This window comes from Terrapene carolina, unplaced genomic scaffold (genome assembly GCF_002925995.2).
Source record: "Terrapene carolina triunguis isolate 2854851 unplaced genomic scaffold, T_m_triunguis-2.0 Scaffold66, whole genome shotgun sequence".
Lineage (NCBI taxonomy): Eukaryota > Metazoa > Chordata > Testudines > Emydidae > Terrapene > Terrapene triunguis.
Genome location: NW_020664417.1, coordinates 21,446,259 through 21,466,008, shown reverse-complemented (window position 1 = coordinate 21,466,008; position 19,750 = coordinate 21,446,259). Strand labels below are relative to the sequence as shown.

General features: G+C 41.2%; 1 protein-coding gene across 1 annotated transcript in view; it reads left to right on the top strand.

Moving 5' to 3' along the window:
* Window positions 1–19,750, top strand: part of LRBA (LPS responsive beige-like anchor protein) — a 558,096-nt gene that overhangs the window by 392,498 nt on the left and 145,848 nt on the right. Inside the window, exons 45-46 of the mRNA XM_024207579.3 lie at window positions 12,891–13,031; window positions 14,255–14,374. Of these exons, the coding sequence (XP_024063347.2) occupies window positions 12,891–13,031; window positions 14,255–14,374 (261 nt within the window). The remainder of the gene's footprint in view (window positions 1–12,890; window positions 13,032–14,254; window positions 14,375–19,750) is intronic.

The following is a 19,750-nucleotide window of genomic DNA, read 5'->3' as shown; positions in this document are numbered from 1 at the left end:
CACACACACACACACACACACACACACACACACACACACACACACACTGTTTGTTGGACTGCAATACTAGATACCACATAATTCTTTGAGATACCTTTATTCAAAACCATCTGTTATACCGGTGATCATGTGCATAATGATATGCCTGTGTCACAGGGGAAGAAGTTTAAGTAGATGGAATGTGAACAAGTGTCAAATGGATACTCACTTGATTGGTGTCAGATGTTAAAGATACATCATCTCCAGTGATTTGCAAAGGAGGCAGCACAATTGCAAGAGAGCCACACTCTGAGGTAAAATAATTTGAGTACACTCACTTGTTATGCTAATCATGGGACAATTCCAACAGAGAATCCTAGAGTTATTCAAACCCAACATCCCTACTAGCTCCCTAACAGATGATGGAACTAATGTCCTAAGATTGGAGTCCTCTAAACTGATTATAGTACTATGTAACTAAATTATGATCTGAATATGACCTTTAACAAAACACACCATAATAATGCTATTCAGGTAAAGAGAAGAGGGGAAGAAAAGGTACTATGTCACGTACATGGTCACTGAAATAACCTGTCTTCTTCCTGTGTAAGCAAATTTGTGGATACACCCAGACACAAAAGCCAACCACGTGCAGTTGTCTATAGCAAACTTGCTGTTACTTTTAAATGCAAAGTGTCCCACCCACCTCCCCCAGCCTCAAGACATGGGGTCTTTGTCTGGACTGACAGGAAAAAGGGGTTATGGCTCCTTTAAGGGTCCCTCCACCCTCCGGGTTGGGGAAGAGGTGGTCAGGGGAGGGAGAAACGTCACCTGAGCTGGTGGGCGAACCGGCGAGACTCAGGTGTGCCACTGGCTTCTGAACATCCTAGGGAAAGTATATATGCTATATCCCTCTGGCCTGAACCCGCTCTCATGCCTGGGTTAGCAGCTGTCATCCCTAGGATTAGCATTGGACTGGGTTTTTTTATTTTGCTGTGAGCATTGTGCTAATCAAGTTTTTGATTAGTTATTGACCTACCCAGTGGGGTAGGTCAGTAGGTAAGGTTCAAGTTGTCACAATATAGCAAGTTGCTGATGTCCAGAGAAGGTACTGGGGAGCCCGTTCCCTGACAAACCAGAATTGGACATTCATAATGTTGTGGCCTAATGAAACCACACCCATCTTGTCTTTCTTCCTGCAAGGCCAGGACAATGAGGTTTTCATTTCCATTATAGTCCTATTGACAACATTTTAAGTGTCCAAACCCTTTTTTGGCGCTTAGCTTATATTAGTAATAGGGGAAAAAAAACAAAATGTCCTCCGATACTGCAACATGAACCTCAGCCAAAGCTTCCCCTGAGCTTGAATGTTCCAAAGGTATGAACTCATGTGTAATAGCTCCCTAATTTCCTTTGAACCCAAGAAATGCTCACTCTCTGTTTGCCTTATCAGCATGACTTCGACACTTTAATATCTGAGAACTAAGTGCAAGGTTTTTGCACCTGATCCAAAGGTGACTTAACAAATAAAACCCTGAATATCTATACAGGATCTTAGTATAGACTGTGTTTTAACTGCGGAGTTACTATGCTTTAAGGATTTGCTCTGTACTTATGCCGGTCATTTTAGTGCACCCAAAATCAAGTCAGTGCATTAGAAGACACTGCTATTAAGCACTGCCAGCCTGCTCTAGGGCTTAAAATATAAATTAGAAGTATTCACAGCCACTGTGAATCAGACCGTATAGAATAATAAGAACTAAATATGAAATCACTGCTGATAAAATTTGTGGATGACAAAGATTGTCAGAATGGTAAATAAGGATGAAAACAGGGCAGTCAGAGACTAGTCTGGAGTGATTGGTAAGCTGGCCCATTCAAACAAAATGCATTTGGCTGTATTAAAACACAGTTTTACATGCAGGGGTAAGGAATGTAGGCTATACCTACAGAATGGGGGGACTGTGGGTATGTCTACACTACAGGATTAATCCGAATTTATATAATTCGAATTTGGGAAACAGATTGTATAAAGTCGAATGTATGCGGCCACACTAAGCACATTAATTCGGCGGTGTGCGTCCATGTACCGGGGCTAGCATCGATTTCTGGAGCGTTGCACTGTGGGTAGCTATCCCATAGCTATCCCATAGTTCCCGCAGTCTCCCCTGCCCATTGGAATTCTGGGTTGAGATCCCAGTGCCTGATGGGGCAAAAAACATTGTCGCAGGTGGTTCTGGGTACAGCCTCACCCCTCCCTCCATGAAAGCAACGGACGGCAGATAACCATTTCGCGCCTTTTTTCCTGGGTGAACACTGCAGACTCCATACCATGGCAAGCATGGAGCCCGCTCAGCTCAGGACAGCAGTCATGAACATTGTAAACACCTTGCGCGTTTTCGTGCAGTTTATGCTGAACCAGGACCAGAAAAACGAGGCGAGGCGGTGGCGGCGACGGCAGCGCAGCGACAAGCGTGATGAGGACATGGACATGGACACAGAATTCTCTTAAACCGCGGGCCCCGGTGCTTTGGAGATCATGTTGTTAATGGGGCAGGTTCTATCCATGGAACGCTGATTCTGGGCCCGGGAAACAAGCACAGACTGGTGGGACCGCATAGTGTTGCACGTGTGGGACGATTCCCAGTGGCTGCGAAACTTTCGCATGCGTAAGGGCACTTTCATGGAACTTTGTGACTTGCTGTCCCCTGCCCTGTAACGCCAGAATACCAAGATGAGAGCAGCCCTCACAGTTGAGAAGCGAGTGGCGATAGCCCTGTGGAAGCTTGCAACGCCAGACAGCTACGGGTCAGTTGGGAATCAATTTGGAGTGGGCAAATCTACTGTGGGGGCTGCTGTGATGCAAGTAGCCAAAGCAATCACTGAGCTGCTGCTACGAAAGGTAGTGACTCTGGGAAATGTGCAGGTCATAGTGGATGGCTTTGCTGCAATGGGATTCCCTAACTGTGGTGGGGCGATAGATGGAACCCATATCCCTATCTTGGCACCGGAGCACCAGGGTACCCAGTACATAAACCGCAAGGGGTACTTTTCAATGGTGCTGCAAGCACTTGTGGATCACAAGGGACGTTTCACCAACATCAATGTGGGCTGGCCGGGAAGGGTTCATGATGCTCGTGTGTTCAGGAACACTACTCTGTTTAAACGGCTGCAGCAAGGGACTTACTTCCCGGACCAGAAAATAACCGTTAGGGATGTTGAAATGCCAGTAGTTATTCTTGAGGACCCAGCCTACCCCTTAATGCCATGGCTCATGAAGCCATACACAGGCAGCCTGGACAGTAGTCAGGAGCTGTTCAACTACAGGCTGAGCAAGTACAGAATGGTGGTAGAATGTGCATTTGGCCATTTAAAAGGTCGCTGGCGATCGTTACTGACTCGGTCAGACCTCAGCCAAACCAATATCCCCATTGTTATTTCTGCTTGCTGTGTGCTCCACAATCTCTGTGAAAGTAAGGGGAAGATGTTTATGGCTGGGTGGGAGGCTGAGGCAAATCGCCTGGCTGCTGATTACGCGCAGCCAGACACCAGGGCGATTAGAAGAGCACACCAGGAAGCTTTGAAAACCAGTTTCATGACTGGCCAGGCTACAGTGTGAAATTTCTGTTTGTTTCTCCTTGATGAAAACCCGCCCCCTTTATTGACTCATTCTCTGTAAGGAACCCACCCTCCCCCTTCCCCCAGCTTGCTTTCAAAGGAAATAAAGTCACTATCATTTAAAAATCATTTATTCTTTATTAATTGATTATAAAAAGAGGGAGGGAATCCGGGTGGGGTTTGGGAGGAGGATCGATAAGGAAGGTAAAGGCCACTAAAAAAAGGTTAAAAAAATGACAGCCTTTTGCTTGGGCTGTCCACTGTGGTGGAATGGGAGGGTGTACGGAGCCTCCCCCGCGTTCTTACACGTCTGGGTGAGGAGGCTATGGAGCATGGTGAGGGGGGAGGGGAGTTATACAGGGGCTGTAGCGGCACTCTGTTATCCTGCTGCTGTTCCTGATGCTCCATCAGATGCCGGAGCATGTCTGTTTGCTCACGCAGCAGACCCAGCATTGCATCCTGCCTCCTCTGATCTTCCTGCCGCCACCTCTCATCTCGAGTGTCCCTCCTGTCCTCACGTTCACTGGCTTCTTTCCTATACTTTGAAACCGTGTCCTTCCACTCATTCAGATGAGCTCTTTCACTGCGGGTGGATTCCATGATTTCTGCGAACATATCATCTCGCATCTTATTTTTCCGACGCCTTATCTGAGATAGCCTTAGGGACGGAGGAGGGAGGCTTGAAGAATTTGCAGCTGCTGGAGGGAGGGAAAAAAGGAGAGAATTTTTTTAAAAGATACATTTTGCAGAACAATGCTTATACTCTTTCACGGTGACCAACACTATTCACATTTCATAGCACATGTGATTTCTGTGCAAGGTCGCATTTTGCCTCTTAATATTGAGTGCCTGTGGCTTTGCTGCTAGAGAACACAGACGCAGGTCCGGGCAACAGAATTCGGCTTGCATGTGGCCATGGTAAGCCATTGTCTTTCGGCTTCTGTGCTCTCCTTTCCCACATACCAAGCAAAGCCCGTTGAGTGCTGCGGTTTTCCTGTTAACCTTCAGCAGCAGAAAACAAACTAACCCCCCCCGCATCCAATTCTCTGGATGATCGCTTTATCCCTCCCCCCACCGCGTGGCTGGTATCAGGGAAGATCCCTGCAGGAACCAAACTAACACCCCCCACCCCGCCATGAATTCTCTGGGATGATCGCTTTACCCCTCCCCCCACCGCGTGGCTGGTATCACGGAAGATCCCGGCTAGCCAAACGCGAAAAGCTCTGGGCCAATTTCCCCCCCCCCCCCCCCCTTGCGCTTGGCTAACTGCAGGGAAGGATTTCTTTTCAGCCACAGGCAAACAGCCCAGTAGGAACGGCCACCTCTGTCCCCTTAATTAAATTCCCGTATTTCAACCAGGTTACCATGAGCGATATCACTCTCCTGAGGATTACACAGCGAGATAAAGAACGGATGTTGCTTGAATGCCAGCAAACACTGGGACCATACGCTGCCAGGCTTTGTCATGCAATGATACCAGATTACTTGCTGCAAGCATGGTGCGGTCAAGTGTCCTACCATGGAGGACGGAATAAGGCTGCCCTGCCCAGAAACCTTGTGGCAAGGCTTTTGGAGTACCTCCAGGAGAGCTTCATGGAGATGTCCCTGGAGGATTTCCGCTCCATCCCCAGACACGTTAAGACTTTTCCAGTAGCTGTACTGGCCGCGAATGCATCCCAAGTCCTCAGGGCAAAGTAATCATTAAAAAATGCTTGCTTTTAAAACAAGTTTTATATTTTAAAAGGTAAACTCACCTGAGGTCCCTTCCATGGGGTCGTGGTCTTGGATACTGGGTTGGGAGGGTACTTCAGTCAGGCTGAGAAAAAGATCCTGGCTGTTGGGGAGAACGGAGTGCTGTGTGCTCTCCGCAAGCTCGTCCTTCTCCTCCTCTTCCCCATCCGCAGAATCCTCAGGTGTAGCTGATGAGATTATCCCCGCCTCGGAATCCACGGTCAGAGGTGGGGTAGTGGTGGCAGCCCCCCCTAGAACTGCATGCAGCTCGGCGTAGAAGCGGCATGTCTGCGGCTCTGACCCGGAGCGACCGTTTGCCTCCTTTGTTTTTTGATAGGCTTGTCTGAGCTCCTTGACTTTCACGCAGCACTGATCTGAGTCCCTATTGTGGCCTCTCTCCATCATGCCTTTGGAGATTTTTTCAAAAGTTTTGGCATTTCGTCTTTTCGAACGAAGTTTTGCTAGCACTGAATCCTCTCCCCATATAGCGATCAGATCCAGTACCTCCCGTACAGTCCATGCTGGTGCTCTTTTTCGATTATCGGCCTGCATGGTTACCTGTGCTGATGAGCTATCTGTGGTCACCTGTGCTCTCCACGCTGGGCAAACAGGAAATGAAATTCAAATGTTCGCAGGGCTTTTCCTGTCTACCTGGCCAGTGCATCCGAGTTCAGATTGCTGTCCAGAGCGGTCACAATGGTGCACTGTGGGATAGCTCCCGGAGGCCAATACCATCGAATTGCAGCCTCGCTAACCCTAATTCGAAATGACAATATCAATTTTGGCGCTACTCCGCTCGTCGGGGTGGAGTACAGAAATCGATTTTGAGCCCTTTATTTCGAAATAAATGGCTTCGTTGTGTGGACGGGTGCAGGGTTAATTCGATTTAATGCTGCTAAATCCAAATTAAAGTCATAGTGTAGACCAGGCCTGTGTCTTGAAATGCAGCGACTCTGAAAAGGATTTAAGAGTTATAAGAGACAAGCAACTAAAGATGAGCTTCCAGTGTGATGCTGTGACAAAAAGGGCTAATGCAATCCTTCAATGTTTAAATAGGGGAGTAGTGAATAGGAATAGAGGTGATCTTACCTATGTATACCACATTGGTGAGGCAAATACTAGAATACTGTGCACTGTTCCGGTATCTACATTTAAAAAAAGATGTTGAAAAATTAGGATGAATGCAGAAAAGAACCACGAAAGTGACTCAAGGGCTAGGGAACGTTTCTTACAATGAGAGACTTAAAGAGCTCAATCTGTTTAGTTTATGAAAAAGAAGATTGAGAGGTGACTTGATCACAGTGTATAAATACCATAATGGGAGAAAATACTGGATACTAAAGGGCTCTTTAATTTAACAGAGAAAGGCATAACAAGAACCAATGGCTGGAAGCTGAAGCCTGTCAAGTTCAAATGGGAAATGAGGCACACATTTTTAACAGGGAGGATGATTAACCACTGGAACAAACTACCAAGGGAAGTGTGAATTCTCCATTTCTTGATGCAGATCAAGGGAAGTGATTATTCCCCTCTATTCAGCACTGGGGAGGCCACATCTGGAGTATTGCGTCCAGTTTTGGGCCCCCCACTACAGAAAGGATGTGGACAAATTGGAGAGAGTCCAGCGGAGGGCATGAAAATGATCAGGGGGTTGGGGCACATGACTTACGAGGAGAGGCTGAGGGAACTGGGCTTGTTTAGTCTGGAGAAGAGAAAAGTGAGCGGGGATTTGATAGCAGCCTTCAACTATCTGAAGGGGGGTTCCAAGGAGGATGGAGCTCGGCTGTTGTCAGTGGTGGCAGATGACAGAACAAGGAGCAATGGTCTCAAGTTGCAGTGGGGGAGGACTAGGTTGGATATTAGGAAACACTATTTCACTAGGAGGGTGGTGAAGCACTGGAATAGGTTACCTAGGGAGGTGGTGAAATCTCCTTCCTTAGAGGTTTTTAAGGCCTGGCTTGACAAAACCCTGGCTGGGATGATTTAGTTGGTGTTGGTCCTGCTTTGAGCAGGGGGTTGGACTAGATGACCTCCTGAGGTCTTTTCCAACCCTAATCTTCTATGATTCTATGATGTGTTCAAATCAAGACTGGATACTTTTCCTGAAGATTTGTGTTTGACCAAGCACAAGTTATTGAAAAATCTCAATAATGAAAACCAGGTAAGTGGTCTTGAAGATAAATCCTAGGAAGAACAAAGATCGTACTTGGCAAATATGCTGAGAAGCATAACTCAACAGTGCAAACAATTAGATTTACAAAACTTCAGATAGTGGGTAGGATCAGACAGAAAAAGATAAAAAATCAAGAGGAGAAGCAAGTTCAGGATCAGATTTTATTTTTTTAAATGCTGTTTAATTTTTTTATTACTGTATATTTTTTAATACTGCCAAAGTATTTCTAGCCAAAGTATGTAATAAGATATCAGATCTTTAAAAGAACCGTATGTTGTTGTGCTTACTGTCTTCATATTTTTTTTCCTGCCACTTCAATTCAGATACAACTTTGGCAGCTTATATCCTGAGAAACAATACACTTAGAGGCTAAAACATCCTAGCCATTATAGCAGGAGCACATTGTGGGTCAAAGGTTTGAGTGGGTGGAGACAATAATCCTTTAGTAGCGGGGGATGCCCCCCATAAGGAAGGGCCATAATTATTTAATCCCCATCACCTATGACAGGTTCTGTGGTGGGTCTGTCTGGGGCCAAAGAGGTCTGCAAAGCAGAAATGAGTCTTTTCCTTTCAAGAATTATCCTTTGTTACATTTTTGAGTATGTTGATAAAGTTATGGCCCTTTCTGTCTCCGTTGTCCTTGCCCCCCTGCCATTCATGATGTTTCATGCCATTTTGCAAACTCAGAATAAGTGTGAAATGGGAGAGAGGCTCAAACTGACCAGTAAGAATATAGGCCAAATATTCTTAGAAAAAGCTTATTCATTAGAAGTTGTATAATCTGTAGGAGTGATTCTAAAATCTTCAATAAAGAAAACGAAAACCTAATAGGTTATGACATTGAGTACGCCCATGGAACCAATGTAGGAAGTAACAAACAAGTAAGCAGTGACTGAAAATTATTAATGAAAATCAGATGCTGAGATTAAGAAAAACAGGAAGACAAGAAAATGTTCTTTAGAATACTCTTAAGGAAAACAGGAGTTACAAGACTTCGAGGACACAGTTGTAATGGGGTGACAAATGTTTAGCTTCAAGGACAATGATAGTACTTACAGACAGAGAAAGCATTATGAGGGGACCAAAAAGTTTTCCAGCTGGTACTACAGAAATGTATTACAAGAAATAAAATCTTCACAACCATCCAAAATATATAAAATGAGGCAGACAGTGCTTGTTAGAGGGTTCTGACATAACAGATGGAGTCATCAAGAGCAGAAATAAGTGAAAAGGATAGTTTCAACATGAATAACAGGTAGTCAGCCAAATAACAGAAGAACTAGAGAAACTATTAGTGGAATAGATCAGAAAAAAGCTCCAGTTCAGAGGGCCCGCAAGGGGGTGCACCTGATATGATTCTTGTTCATGATGAAGAAAAGCAGAAATATGTAGTCCTATGAATAATAACACCTTTTCACTGGTCTAAAAACCCTGTACTACATTACTGACCATTGAATTACTGTTGTCCTCCCTCTTCCTGGGAATTCATGGACCCCATTGGTTTCCAAAAGTCAGTTTCTGGGAATACTTCTCCAAGAACCAGGGAGGCAAAGAGACTGTTAAAACACTATAATCACCTCTTATCTACAATAATTAATACTCTTGCCTCTAAATGTCATCTCATTGTCCTTTCAAATCCTTTGTGGATTTTAGGTAACCAAGACAAAAGACCAGATTCATGATCACAAATCCTCCAAATTTTGCCTCTGAAAAAAGGTGTACAGTCAGTGAAACAAAAAGTGTTATTTCTGTAATAAGGAAAAAGCTTACATTTCGATATACAAAGGAATCCAGTTATAAAAATAATGTAAAGATGACCTCAAAAGATGGCATCCTTAAAATAAGGCTAGCTAAAAATCAAAATGAAGTAAACAGGGATGAAAGCAAGTACATACCTTCACTAGGCATACCACAGTTCTTTCCTTGTAAACCTTAAATCTGTTTAAATAGGGCTTCAACAGTTCGTTCTCCAAAGTGAATGTATTCTATTATTTTTCTTTGTTGTACTCTAGAATGTGTGCTTATGTGATAGACACTGTGAAAAGTCTTATATTTGTCTAGACGAGAGAAGTGTACAAATGGCATTCTGACAATGGTCTTTGACTCTGAGACAGGGCTTCTGTACCTGAAAATGCAGGCAAGATGTGCAACTGCTCTTGTAAGTACAGCATGTAAAGCAGTAAAATCAACAGAATATTCATAACTAATGAATACAGCAACACACCATAGTGCCAAGGCATATTTTAAATTAGCAAAACCACCAAATATCAGCACATTGTAATTGATTGTTTTTCAACAGTCCAAATCTGCTTTAGTCTGTTTTAAAGGAAGGAAATTTAAAGTGGTCCAAAGACTGGGATTTGCTATCTTCAATTCTAGACCAAAAAGTATGTTTAAAAAAATACTGCTACACCAAGAACACTTTAAAAGTTTAATATTCCTGGAAAGATTGGAATCTCCATGTTCCTTCATATATGTAGCTTTTGTATGTACCTCTGGCTGAGGACAAGATCATTAGCTTTTAAAATAAGCAAAACAAAAACTTACTTACCATATTTTTGCTTCTCCTCATACACGAATAGGAGTATCTGATCATTTAATCTACAGATTAAGATCTACTTCTTCCATTCCATCCATTGCAGCAACAAAGAATGGAATTACTGAGGATGAAGGCTATAGCTTTCAGTTTGTCATTTTTCTCCGATTTGTAGCCAGAGGGAAACCATGTTGGCTAGTGAGCCAACTCTGCTCCCATCGTTTCTATAAATACATTTACATAGCATCGTGTGGATTACCTCTCTTTGCCATCAGGTAGAAGAATCAGCCCTCATCCCCAACCTCAGTAGTTAACAACGGTTACCTATTTATTTCCAAATATATGCATTACTAAGAAATTTGGATTAACGTTTTTAATCAAATTCAGCTTTGGGAAGGATTTTTGAATAGCCACTATACAATGATTTTCAGTATGGCTCAAGCTTAGTTAACGGTTTACAGCACTTTATAGCATTGTTGAATCACCTCGTCTGCTAAATCAGTTGTCAGAAAAATATGGGCCAGCATGGTAGAATGTATTAGACCAATACATTGTCTCCATTTTATTATGAAGCTGCTGAGGAAGCTGTGATATACAGCACTGTCATTACAGATCTATTGTTAGAGGGGTTCCACAGTGTTTTGTGCACTGCCATTAATTTATAGCAGTAAACAATATGTAGCTCTCCGACTGCAGCAAAGCAGAATCTTTTAATGAGGTGGATGTTATTACCACAATAAATCAGTGCATTCGTGTAATGTATAATTCAATGTGTGTATTCCCACTGTAACTTCTCTGAGTAAGCTGATAGTGTATCATTGTCAGTGCACAGCTCTGTGGTTCGTTGGTTTTTTTTTGTTTTTGTTTTTTCCTCCTAAGCTTTCTGTCGTTTTGGGGGTTTTTTTTTTTTTTTATTTGCTTGAAAATAAATGTGGCATGTCTTGATGGTTGTCCTGTTGCAGGCTTAAGAAACCAACTGTAACAATAATAGTGAGAATCAATACTGTGGATTTTAGCTGTATGGATCTCTGCATGATACCATTTTTTCAAAAGAGAATGAAATCAATCCTAATTGGTTTTAGCTTTATATTCAAGGAATGTAATTCTATAACTATTGATTTGGGGTATACTCATTTGCAGGGTAATAAAAATAGGAGCAAATTAAGTGAATACTTAAAATGCTACAGTACTATACAGATACAGTACTGATTCTATTTTTAATTCATACAGGTTTTTTTTACAAATGATCTTATTTCTCCTTTTTTCCCCTCCAGCATAGCTGAGTCTTTAGGGAAAATCTGTACAGATGGAGATTCCAAAATGGTTCTGTAACAAAAAAGATAGTTCTTGGAGTCAGTTTCATTCTTCCCTGGAACACATTTGCTAAATCAGATAAAATCCTATTCTACTGCAATCACTCCTTTAAAAGGGTTACATTTCAAATTAGTGAACTGCAAAAATGGTAATCAACCTAAGATGTTTTCTTTATCCAATTGCAATGTGAAAACTGCTTTAAGTAAGATTAGATCTTAAATCCTCGTTTGATCTGTTATCTAGAAGATAAACTACTTGCAGTTGCTATAGTGTATCAGATGCCATCTGCAAGTAAACATACTTTGATAGTAGTAATCAGATAATACAAATATTTCCAAAATTATAAATACAGCAATGGACATTATTTTTTTACTTAGATTCTAAATTATTTTTTACATATGACCAAAGGATACCTTTGTTTTCATTGACTCAGAGCTGGATTATTGATTGTCACTTTTGCTTAGAAGCTTTACCTTGAATGTTTGTCTCATCTTGTATATATTGTTAAGTATATCTGTTAATTTTATTTTAGTAAGATGATAAATGTGAAAATATTTTTTCTGCAGGTGTATTCTTTAGTTATAACCAGGCACTTCTATAATCTGTTTATATGTGCATCATTTAATTTAATGGTATAAGAAAACACTATTCTATATCAATCTCTGTACGTATTATAGAACTGTATCAAATATTGCCCATATGTACCAAAATATTTCAGACCTCTTAAAGTATTATACATATGAAACTATTAAAAGACCACCGAATCCTGATATAGGAATAATCCTATTGAAAAAACATATGGCATGTATACCAAAACTTTGTATTTTGCATTAATTAAATCCCAGTTTAGCAATGTTTATAAAAATGTGATAAGTCTTTTTGGTAATTTTGCATATTTAATTAACTCAGTTTGATTTTTGGTATCAATACTTTCTGATATAATTTGTCTGATTCACTAATTTCTCTCATTAATTCTTTCTCATTTTCCTGCATTACATGCAGACATATCTTATTCTTTAGGTATAATTTCTCTTGGGATTGGTTATCATAAAAAAAAACAAAAAAAACCCCAGCACCAACAGCAAGAAACCAAACAAAAAATCAAACACTAGTACTAATATCAACATTCCAGCCACACTGTTGACATTCCCTTCCACTGTTGGTCAGCCTGACATCAAGGTCCAAACCCATGTTTTTAACTGTTGCTCACAACTCATTCAATAGTCTACAAAACACCACACAGCTAGGACCCACTTCATGTAATACTGTCTGCTGTGAAATGCTTCTTAATGATGATCAGTGTTCAATCGAAATTAGACTGTACTGGTGGAACGTAACAGCTTCTTCCATCACCTGTGTGTACATGTTATCCAAGTTTGAGATCCACATCTGTCTTCACCCACATACCAACTCTGTCTGCTTTTGCAAGAAAAAAAAATAACCTAGACAGCATATTTGCATGCATGCTAATAATTCTGTTTGCAAAAACACTGAAAACTGGTTATGATTATGATGTGGTGATTGTCTCCTTTGTTTTAGCCTATTGGTGCTCTAAACCCAAAGAGAGCAGCATTCTTCGCAGAGCGATATGAATCATGGGAAGATGATCAAGTTCCAAAGTTTCACTATGGCACTCATTACTCAACTGCAAGTTTTGCACTCACTTGGTTGTTGAGAATTGTAAGTACAGTCCTTAAAAATACATTTACTTTTAAATAATAAAGCAACAAATAATCAGAAACCATGAGTAAATTAAAACCAAACAGAATATAAGGCAATTGAGATTTTGAAGTAATTGATTATCAGCAACTTGTTTCAGTTTCCAAGGATAAAATCTGTTCCAAACTCTGAACATCGTGTTTTAATTTTTATGGGGTAGCCTTCTCAAATCGATATAAAAAGCTCTTTTTCCTTTAAAATAGGCTTTTCAAGTAGACCTCATTGTATTACATTAAATAGGCTTAACTTCTCTTCCTCACATGATTTTTTTCATTGGGATGTACTCTGAAAAATTGTAAATTCTTATGAATGTATTTAATTTTCATCCCTAAAAGTTAAAATAAGATGTCTTAAGATGCTCCTAAGATTGTACATTGTCATATTTGTTTTAAATGATGTTGCAATATATATGCAGGTAACATTGCGGATGCAACGTATTGATAATATATTGGTTAAACAGTGCATGTTTCTGTAAAATTGAAAGGTGATTTATCTTCTAGAAAGTAATTTCTTTGGGAAAGCATTAGCAGCACATCATTAATTAAAGCTTGTTAGAATGGTACAAGCATACATAAATCCTTGAAGTAATTTATAGTGCTTAGCTAATTTCAAGCAATTACCCACTAATATGTGCTTAAGTGTTCTTTAACTAAGAGGAGGCTTTTAAATCTTTCAAACATTTTTCTTTTCTAAATCATAAATTACATATTGAAGCATAACATTGGTAAAGTTACATTAAGTATTAAAATATTTATTTGCATTAATAGATAAACTTGAAGAAAAGAAAAAATCTTAGCTGATTAAGCCATGCAATTATTTAAATAAACAAACAAACAAAAAAAACCACACAAACCCTTAGATATAAAATATATTCAGCTTTTTCTTCTAAATGTGTTTAAAAGCAATTCATGTCACAACTGATCTGTAAATATTTCCCTTCCATTTTTACAAGCTTTTATTTGTCTTAATTTACAGTGAGCACAGCAGAGTAGAATTAAGGGTTACTCATACACAAAAACAGCTATGCCTGAATTATTCATCAGGTGGGTAGCAGAAATAACCTGTCCCAATTAACCACTTATGCACCAGGAAATGAAGTAAGAGTAACCATAAACTTCAGACATGGTAATTGCCATTTTTATCACATTTCTTTCAAAAAGTATTCATTTTTTTTTCTTTCATAGGAGCCCTTTACAACATTTTTCCTACATGTACAAGGCGGGAAGTTTGACCATGCAGATAGAACTTTTTCGTCAATTTCAAGAGCATGGCGCAACAGCCAGCGTGACACGTCTGATATAAAGGTAAAATACTGTTTTTAGCTTTTGTGAAAGCTGTTAACACATACTGCACTGTATTATATATTATAACAGCAGACTTGAAGAAGAGCTCAGTATAGCCCACAAGCTTGTGTCTCTCACCAACAGAAGTTGGTCCGATAAAATAAACTACGTCACCCACTTTGTCTCTCTGATCTCCTGGGACCACCACAGCTACAACAACCCTGCAAACTTTTTTTTTTATTTTATTTTATTTTTTTATAGGCAAGGCTGGTAGTACCACTTACTAAGTTGCCTCACACTTCCCATTATTAGTCTTTGTTTTCTGTTCCTTATAACTTTGCCAAACTTTAATCCTTTGGGCTGAAATTTTCCATGCTGGGTGTCTGCCTCTGGTTGAATTTTTTTTGAAAAATTGCAGCCAAAATAATTGAGCCATTTCAAAGAACAGGACAAGGAAAAAAATGTTGTTTTGCCCATGTTAAAAAAAATGTGGTGACTTTTTCTTTGAAATGTTTTAATGCCACTTTCCTTTGGAACAGGGACGTTGTGTCAGGGACCTTTTGCCATCCCCAGGAAAATCCACCATATTTGGCCTAATTATAAGCCTCTGAAAAATCACCTTTCACACCTTAGATTTTATCATTTAAATTCCCCAAAGATTATGTCTGCACTGAGTATGCTCCAGCCTGGGACTCAGAACCACATTCCCTGAGCTCTGGGCTTCTGTGGGCTCAACTAGGTCCAGATGCCTGAACTGAGAGTAGAATGACTCTCCCCTGTGCTGTCAGTGACACCCTTTCCACCCTCCCTCGGACCAGACAACATGGAGGAGAGTGCTGCCTAATTCAAATGCAGAGGATACAAGAGCTGGACCTGTGCAGGGGAGGGAATAGGAGGCGAAGGGAGAAGGTGGGGGAGGGGCACAGATTGGGACAAGGTGCCTGGTGGTGGTGGTAGTAGTAGTAATAGTGAAGTCTGTACTTTCTGGGTGGAGGAGTAGCGTGTATTGTTAGGTGCAGGGTCGACTCCAGGCACCAGCATTCCAAGCAGGTGCTTGGGGCGACAATCTGCAAGGGGCGGCAGTCTGTGTGTTTTTGCCACCCCAAGCAGCGTGCCGAATTGCCGCCCTGGACGGCGGGGGCAGTCCGTGTGCCATTAGGGCGGCACGTGCGTTTCCGCCGCGGCGGCAATTTGGCGGCAGCTTCTATGTTCAGCTGCCCGCGGCGGCAATTCGGCACGCTGCTTGGGGCGGCAAAAACAGTAGAGCCGGCCCTGGTTAGGTGGTTTCACTGTTCACTTTCTTTCTTAGGTAACTCTGTGTGACATATGCTTATATATGTAACAAATCTAACTGCTTCACAGTGACGCTCTTTTTGTGTATTAATTTCTTGGTTTGTTCTACTAAATGGTTAAGTGGAGATGGGTCATAGTGACTGAGGGTGGATGTGTGTGGGATTGGAAATGCAACCAGCTGGAGATTTTGTGTGAGGTGCTGTGTATGAACCCTTTGCCATTGTAAGATAGAATCTGTCAGAAAAGTGTAGCTCCTGACACTTTGTTTGTGTTTTTTTTTTGCCCAGTCAGTCAGGTTTAGGTGCACAATCCATACGTTTTCAATGATAATATGAATAATAGCTAGAACTGATCCTACATCCAATTTTTTAAATTGCCCGCTACACCAGTACTACTCCCAATTCACACCTCTACAAATTTTTGTGTAGATAATGTTTTTAAAATAAATCTTTCAGCATTGAAAAGTAGGACTGACATGGAAATATTTCAGCCAGATCCCAAATTCAAAGACTTCCTATTAAAAATGTATGAAGAGAAAGCAAACAAAAATGACACAGAAAATTCAAAGGGCATAAAACTACCTCATGTGAAATTTCACACCAGTTGGCCATCTGCTTTTAGAGAAAAGCAGGAATTCATGCCCAGTTTTAAGCTGATTTTAGGATACAATCCTGACTATTAAGTTGTTCCCAGGCACCTCCATAATTCTCAGAGTTTTCTGAGAGGAGGGTGTCCAACTAATGAGAAGTAGGATATTTTGAAGTTTATATACCTCATCAGTAGGGCCCTACCAAGTTCATGGCCCATTTTGGTCAATTTCACGGTCATAGGATTTTAAAAATAATAAATTTCATGATTTCAGCTATTTAAATCTGAAATTTCACTGTGTTGTAATTGTAGGGTCTTGACACAAAAAGGCATTGTGGGGGGGTCACGAGGTTATTGTAGGGGGATTGCAGTACTGCTACCCTTACTTATGCGCTGCTGCTGGCGGTGGCGCTGCCTTCAGAGCTGGGCAGCTGGAGAGCAGCTGGGCCCTCAGTCAGCAGCCACCACTCTCCAGTCATCCAGCTCTGAAGGCAGTAGCGCAGAAGTAAAGGTGGCATTGTATGGTATTGTCTTCTGTGCTACTGCTGGCAGGGCACTGCCTTCAGAGCTGGACGCCTGACCAACAGCCGCCACTTTCTGGCCGCCCAACTTGAAGGCAGCGCAGAAGTAAGGGTCGCAATGCTGCGACCCCCCCCCCCCAAAATAGCCTTGCGACCTCCCTGCAACTCCCTTTTGGGTCAGGACCACCAATTTGAGAAATGCTGGTCTTGCCCATGAAATCTGTATAGTATAGGGTAAAAGCACACAAAAGACCAGTTTTCACAGTCAGAGACCAGATTTCATAGTTCATGAGGTGTTTTTCATGGCCATGAATTTGGTAGGGCCCTTCTCATCAGCTCTGACTGTCTCTGAAAATGTGTTTATTATCTTTAACTTTGTGTAGAAAAAAGGTTGAGAGGTATCTGATTTAAGAACAATGGGAACTGAAGTCATCTCTCCCCAGAAACTGTAGAGATTTTCTCAGATTGTCCAATCAAGTTCCATCCCCATCTTCTTTTGGAGGGATCAGCCCTTGCAGTGTCAAAGGATAAAGTACCTATAGGTGTATATTCAGTCCTTGGCTTTACAGTTCATAGAAATGCAGAAGTTAGAAAAGAAAAAGACTCCTACATGATCTGTTCAAGGTCCAATTATTGAGAAAGTCATGGCAAGCCAATTTTAGCAGCGGAACTCCACCAGTATTCTTGGCCTACCCAAATCAGACTTCATATGATGTGGAAATCATGCTGCTCATTAAACTAGACTCTCTCTCATCCAGACAATGGACAAATATCCATTCTAATACTGTTAAATCTATAAAAAGCCTTAGATAAAGTTTGTCACAGTGCACTACTGGCCCATTGGTGTGTGGGGTTGAGCTTGCTCTGTTTCCTTTTTGGCTAGATTCCCACAGAGTTGTGATGGCATCTATCCTTCCACATAAATGTTCACACTTGCAGTCCCATGAGAGTTGAACTTATTCCTCTAGTTTTCAGCATCTATATTAGACCCCTTGGGGAAATCATGAATTTAAATACCATCAATATGTCATGACACCCAGTTTTTATTTTATTCTCTGAAGATAACAATGTCACCATGACACTCAATGAATCTGTGTATGAAAAATAGCTGACCCAATCTTTTATCCAAGAAAGGCAGAGATTATGCTGATTGCAAGAGGGAAGTACTTAGAAGAAGTGGCAGAAACAATGATGGCTTCTCTAGCAAGGGTATCTGGCTTCTCACTTTCTAGATGTTTGTGCAGTCTTAGTTCTGCTAAACTCACTGGTGTGCCCATACGAGTGATGAGAAATGCTTTTTTAGATCTTTAGTTAGCTAGGAGACTGCAGTTCTTCCTCTTGGATGAAGACATAGTCAGTTTTCCTAGTCTCTGTCATCTCTGTACTGGACTACTTCAATTCTTTCTGCATGATGCTAAATGACGAGGCCACATAAAAGCTCAGAGTAGTCCCGCTTGCTGTAGCTTCTTCCTGAGTTGGACAAGTCAAGAAGAGCTCATCATATTGGTACACTGGACTCTATATGTGCTTCCCAACCAACATCAAATGCACGTCAGGGTCCTCGGCCTTGCTTTTGGTAACCTCCGTCTTCCTCCCATTAGACACTATCTTTCCTTTCGCAATCCACTGAGAATGCTTAAGTCATTTGGGGACATTCTGTCTGACAGAGCCCAGGGATAAACTTTCATTTGTCAGGACAGGACATTCCCTCAGCTGAAGATGAGGATGTAAGTTCCAGTGATGGAAATCCTTTACAAAGAGATGTATTCTTAATAGGGAGGAATGTAAAGTGTGTCTGATTCTTCCTTAGTCTCTCCCTAGACTTCCCCAACACATAAACGCACCTAGAATGACCGTTAAAAACATAAAAATTCTATCCAAGGAGGAACAGTGAAGATGTTCCATACTGTGACTGCCACGCTGAGTCTCTTAAATCATGTATTCAGCATCTATGTATGATGGTGATGGTGCTCAAGATATATCCAAATTTATCCAGGCAATTTGCTTACCAATGCAGGCAAGTTTCCTGAAGTACATCTTGTTGTATAATGTCCAGTTTAATTTCAAATGTCTCAAGTTGTGGTCTTTCACCACATTCCATGGGACACTATTTCACAGTCTTATGTAGCTCAGTCTGGAAGCTTTTTCTTGTAGGCCGCATGTTCCATTTTTAATATTATCTCCTATTTATATCTCTTTGTACCACAGTAAATATATCTTATTTATATTTGATGCAGTGTGGTCTGGTGGATAGGGCACTGAAATGGAATTGAGAAAACCTGAGTTCTATCCCCATGCTCTGTCACTGACCTACTGCATGACCTTGAGCAAGTCACTTGACTTCTCTGCTTCTGTTTCCCCATCTACTCTTTGTCTTGTCTATTTGGATTGTAAACTCTTTGAGGCAAGGACTGTTTCTTGTAGCCTTCTCTATTGATTATGTTTTAGTTATATTGATTACCTAAAAATTCCCAATTAACAATCTGAGATTTGGTAGTGTCTAGTCCTAAAATCAGGCCCAGTGTTACAAGAATTACTATTAATTTGGGAACCCCAATGTGCACAGTGGCAACACTCAAACTTAGGAAAAACCTTCTGACTTTGCAATAGTTCTGTTAACGCAATTATTAAAGATACAAATACTCCAACTCAAACAAGTTGGCAGCCATAATGCAGCGTCATAACAACAGTATATGCACACCATCCTTGTGGAGAGCCAAAGATGGTGAGATAGGTGGTGGTCCACAAAGGTTCTGTCCTATCTCTGGCATTCCAAAAGATCTCTACAGTCTAGGCCGTGGTTAATCCTGTTCTATGGTTTGATAGCCACCACAAATATTCTTAAGGATGTCTGGCCTCATCTGTCAATATCTAAACTTTGTAACTCTGATAATGTTGGGGCATCCTTATCCTATAGGTTAGTATATTAAAGACCTCAAATTTATTAAGTATCAGAGGGGTAGCCGTGTTAGTCTGAATCTGTAAAAAGTAACAG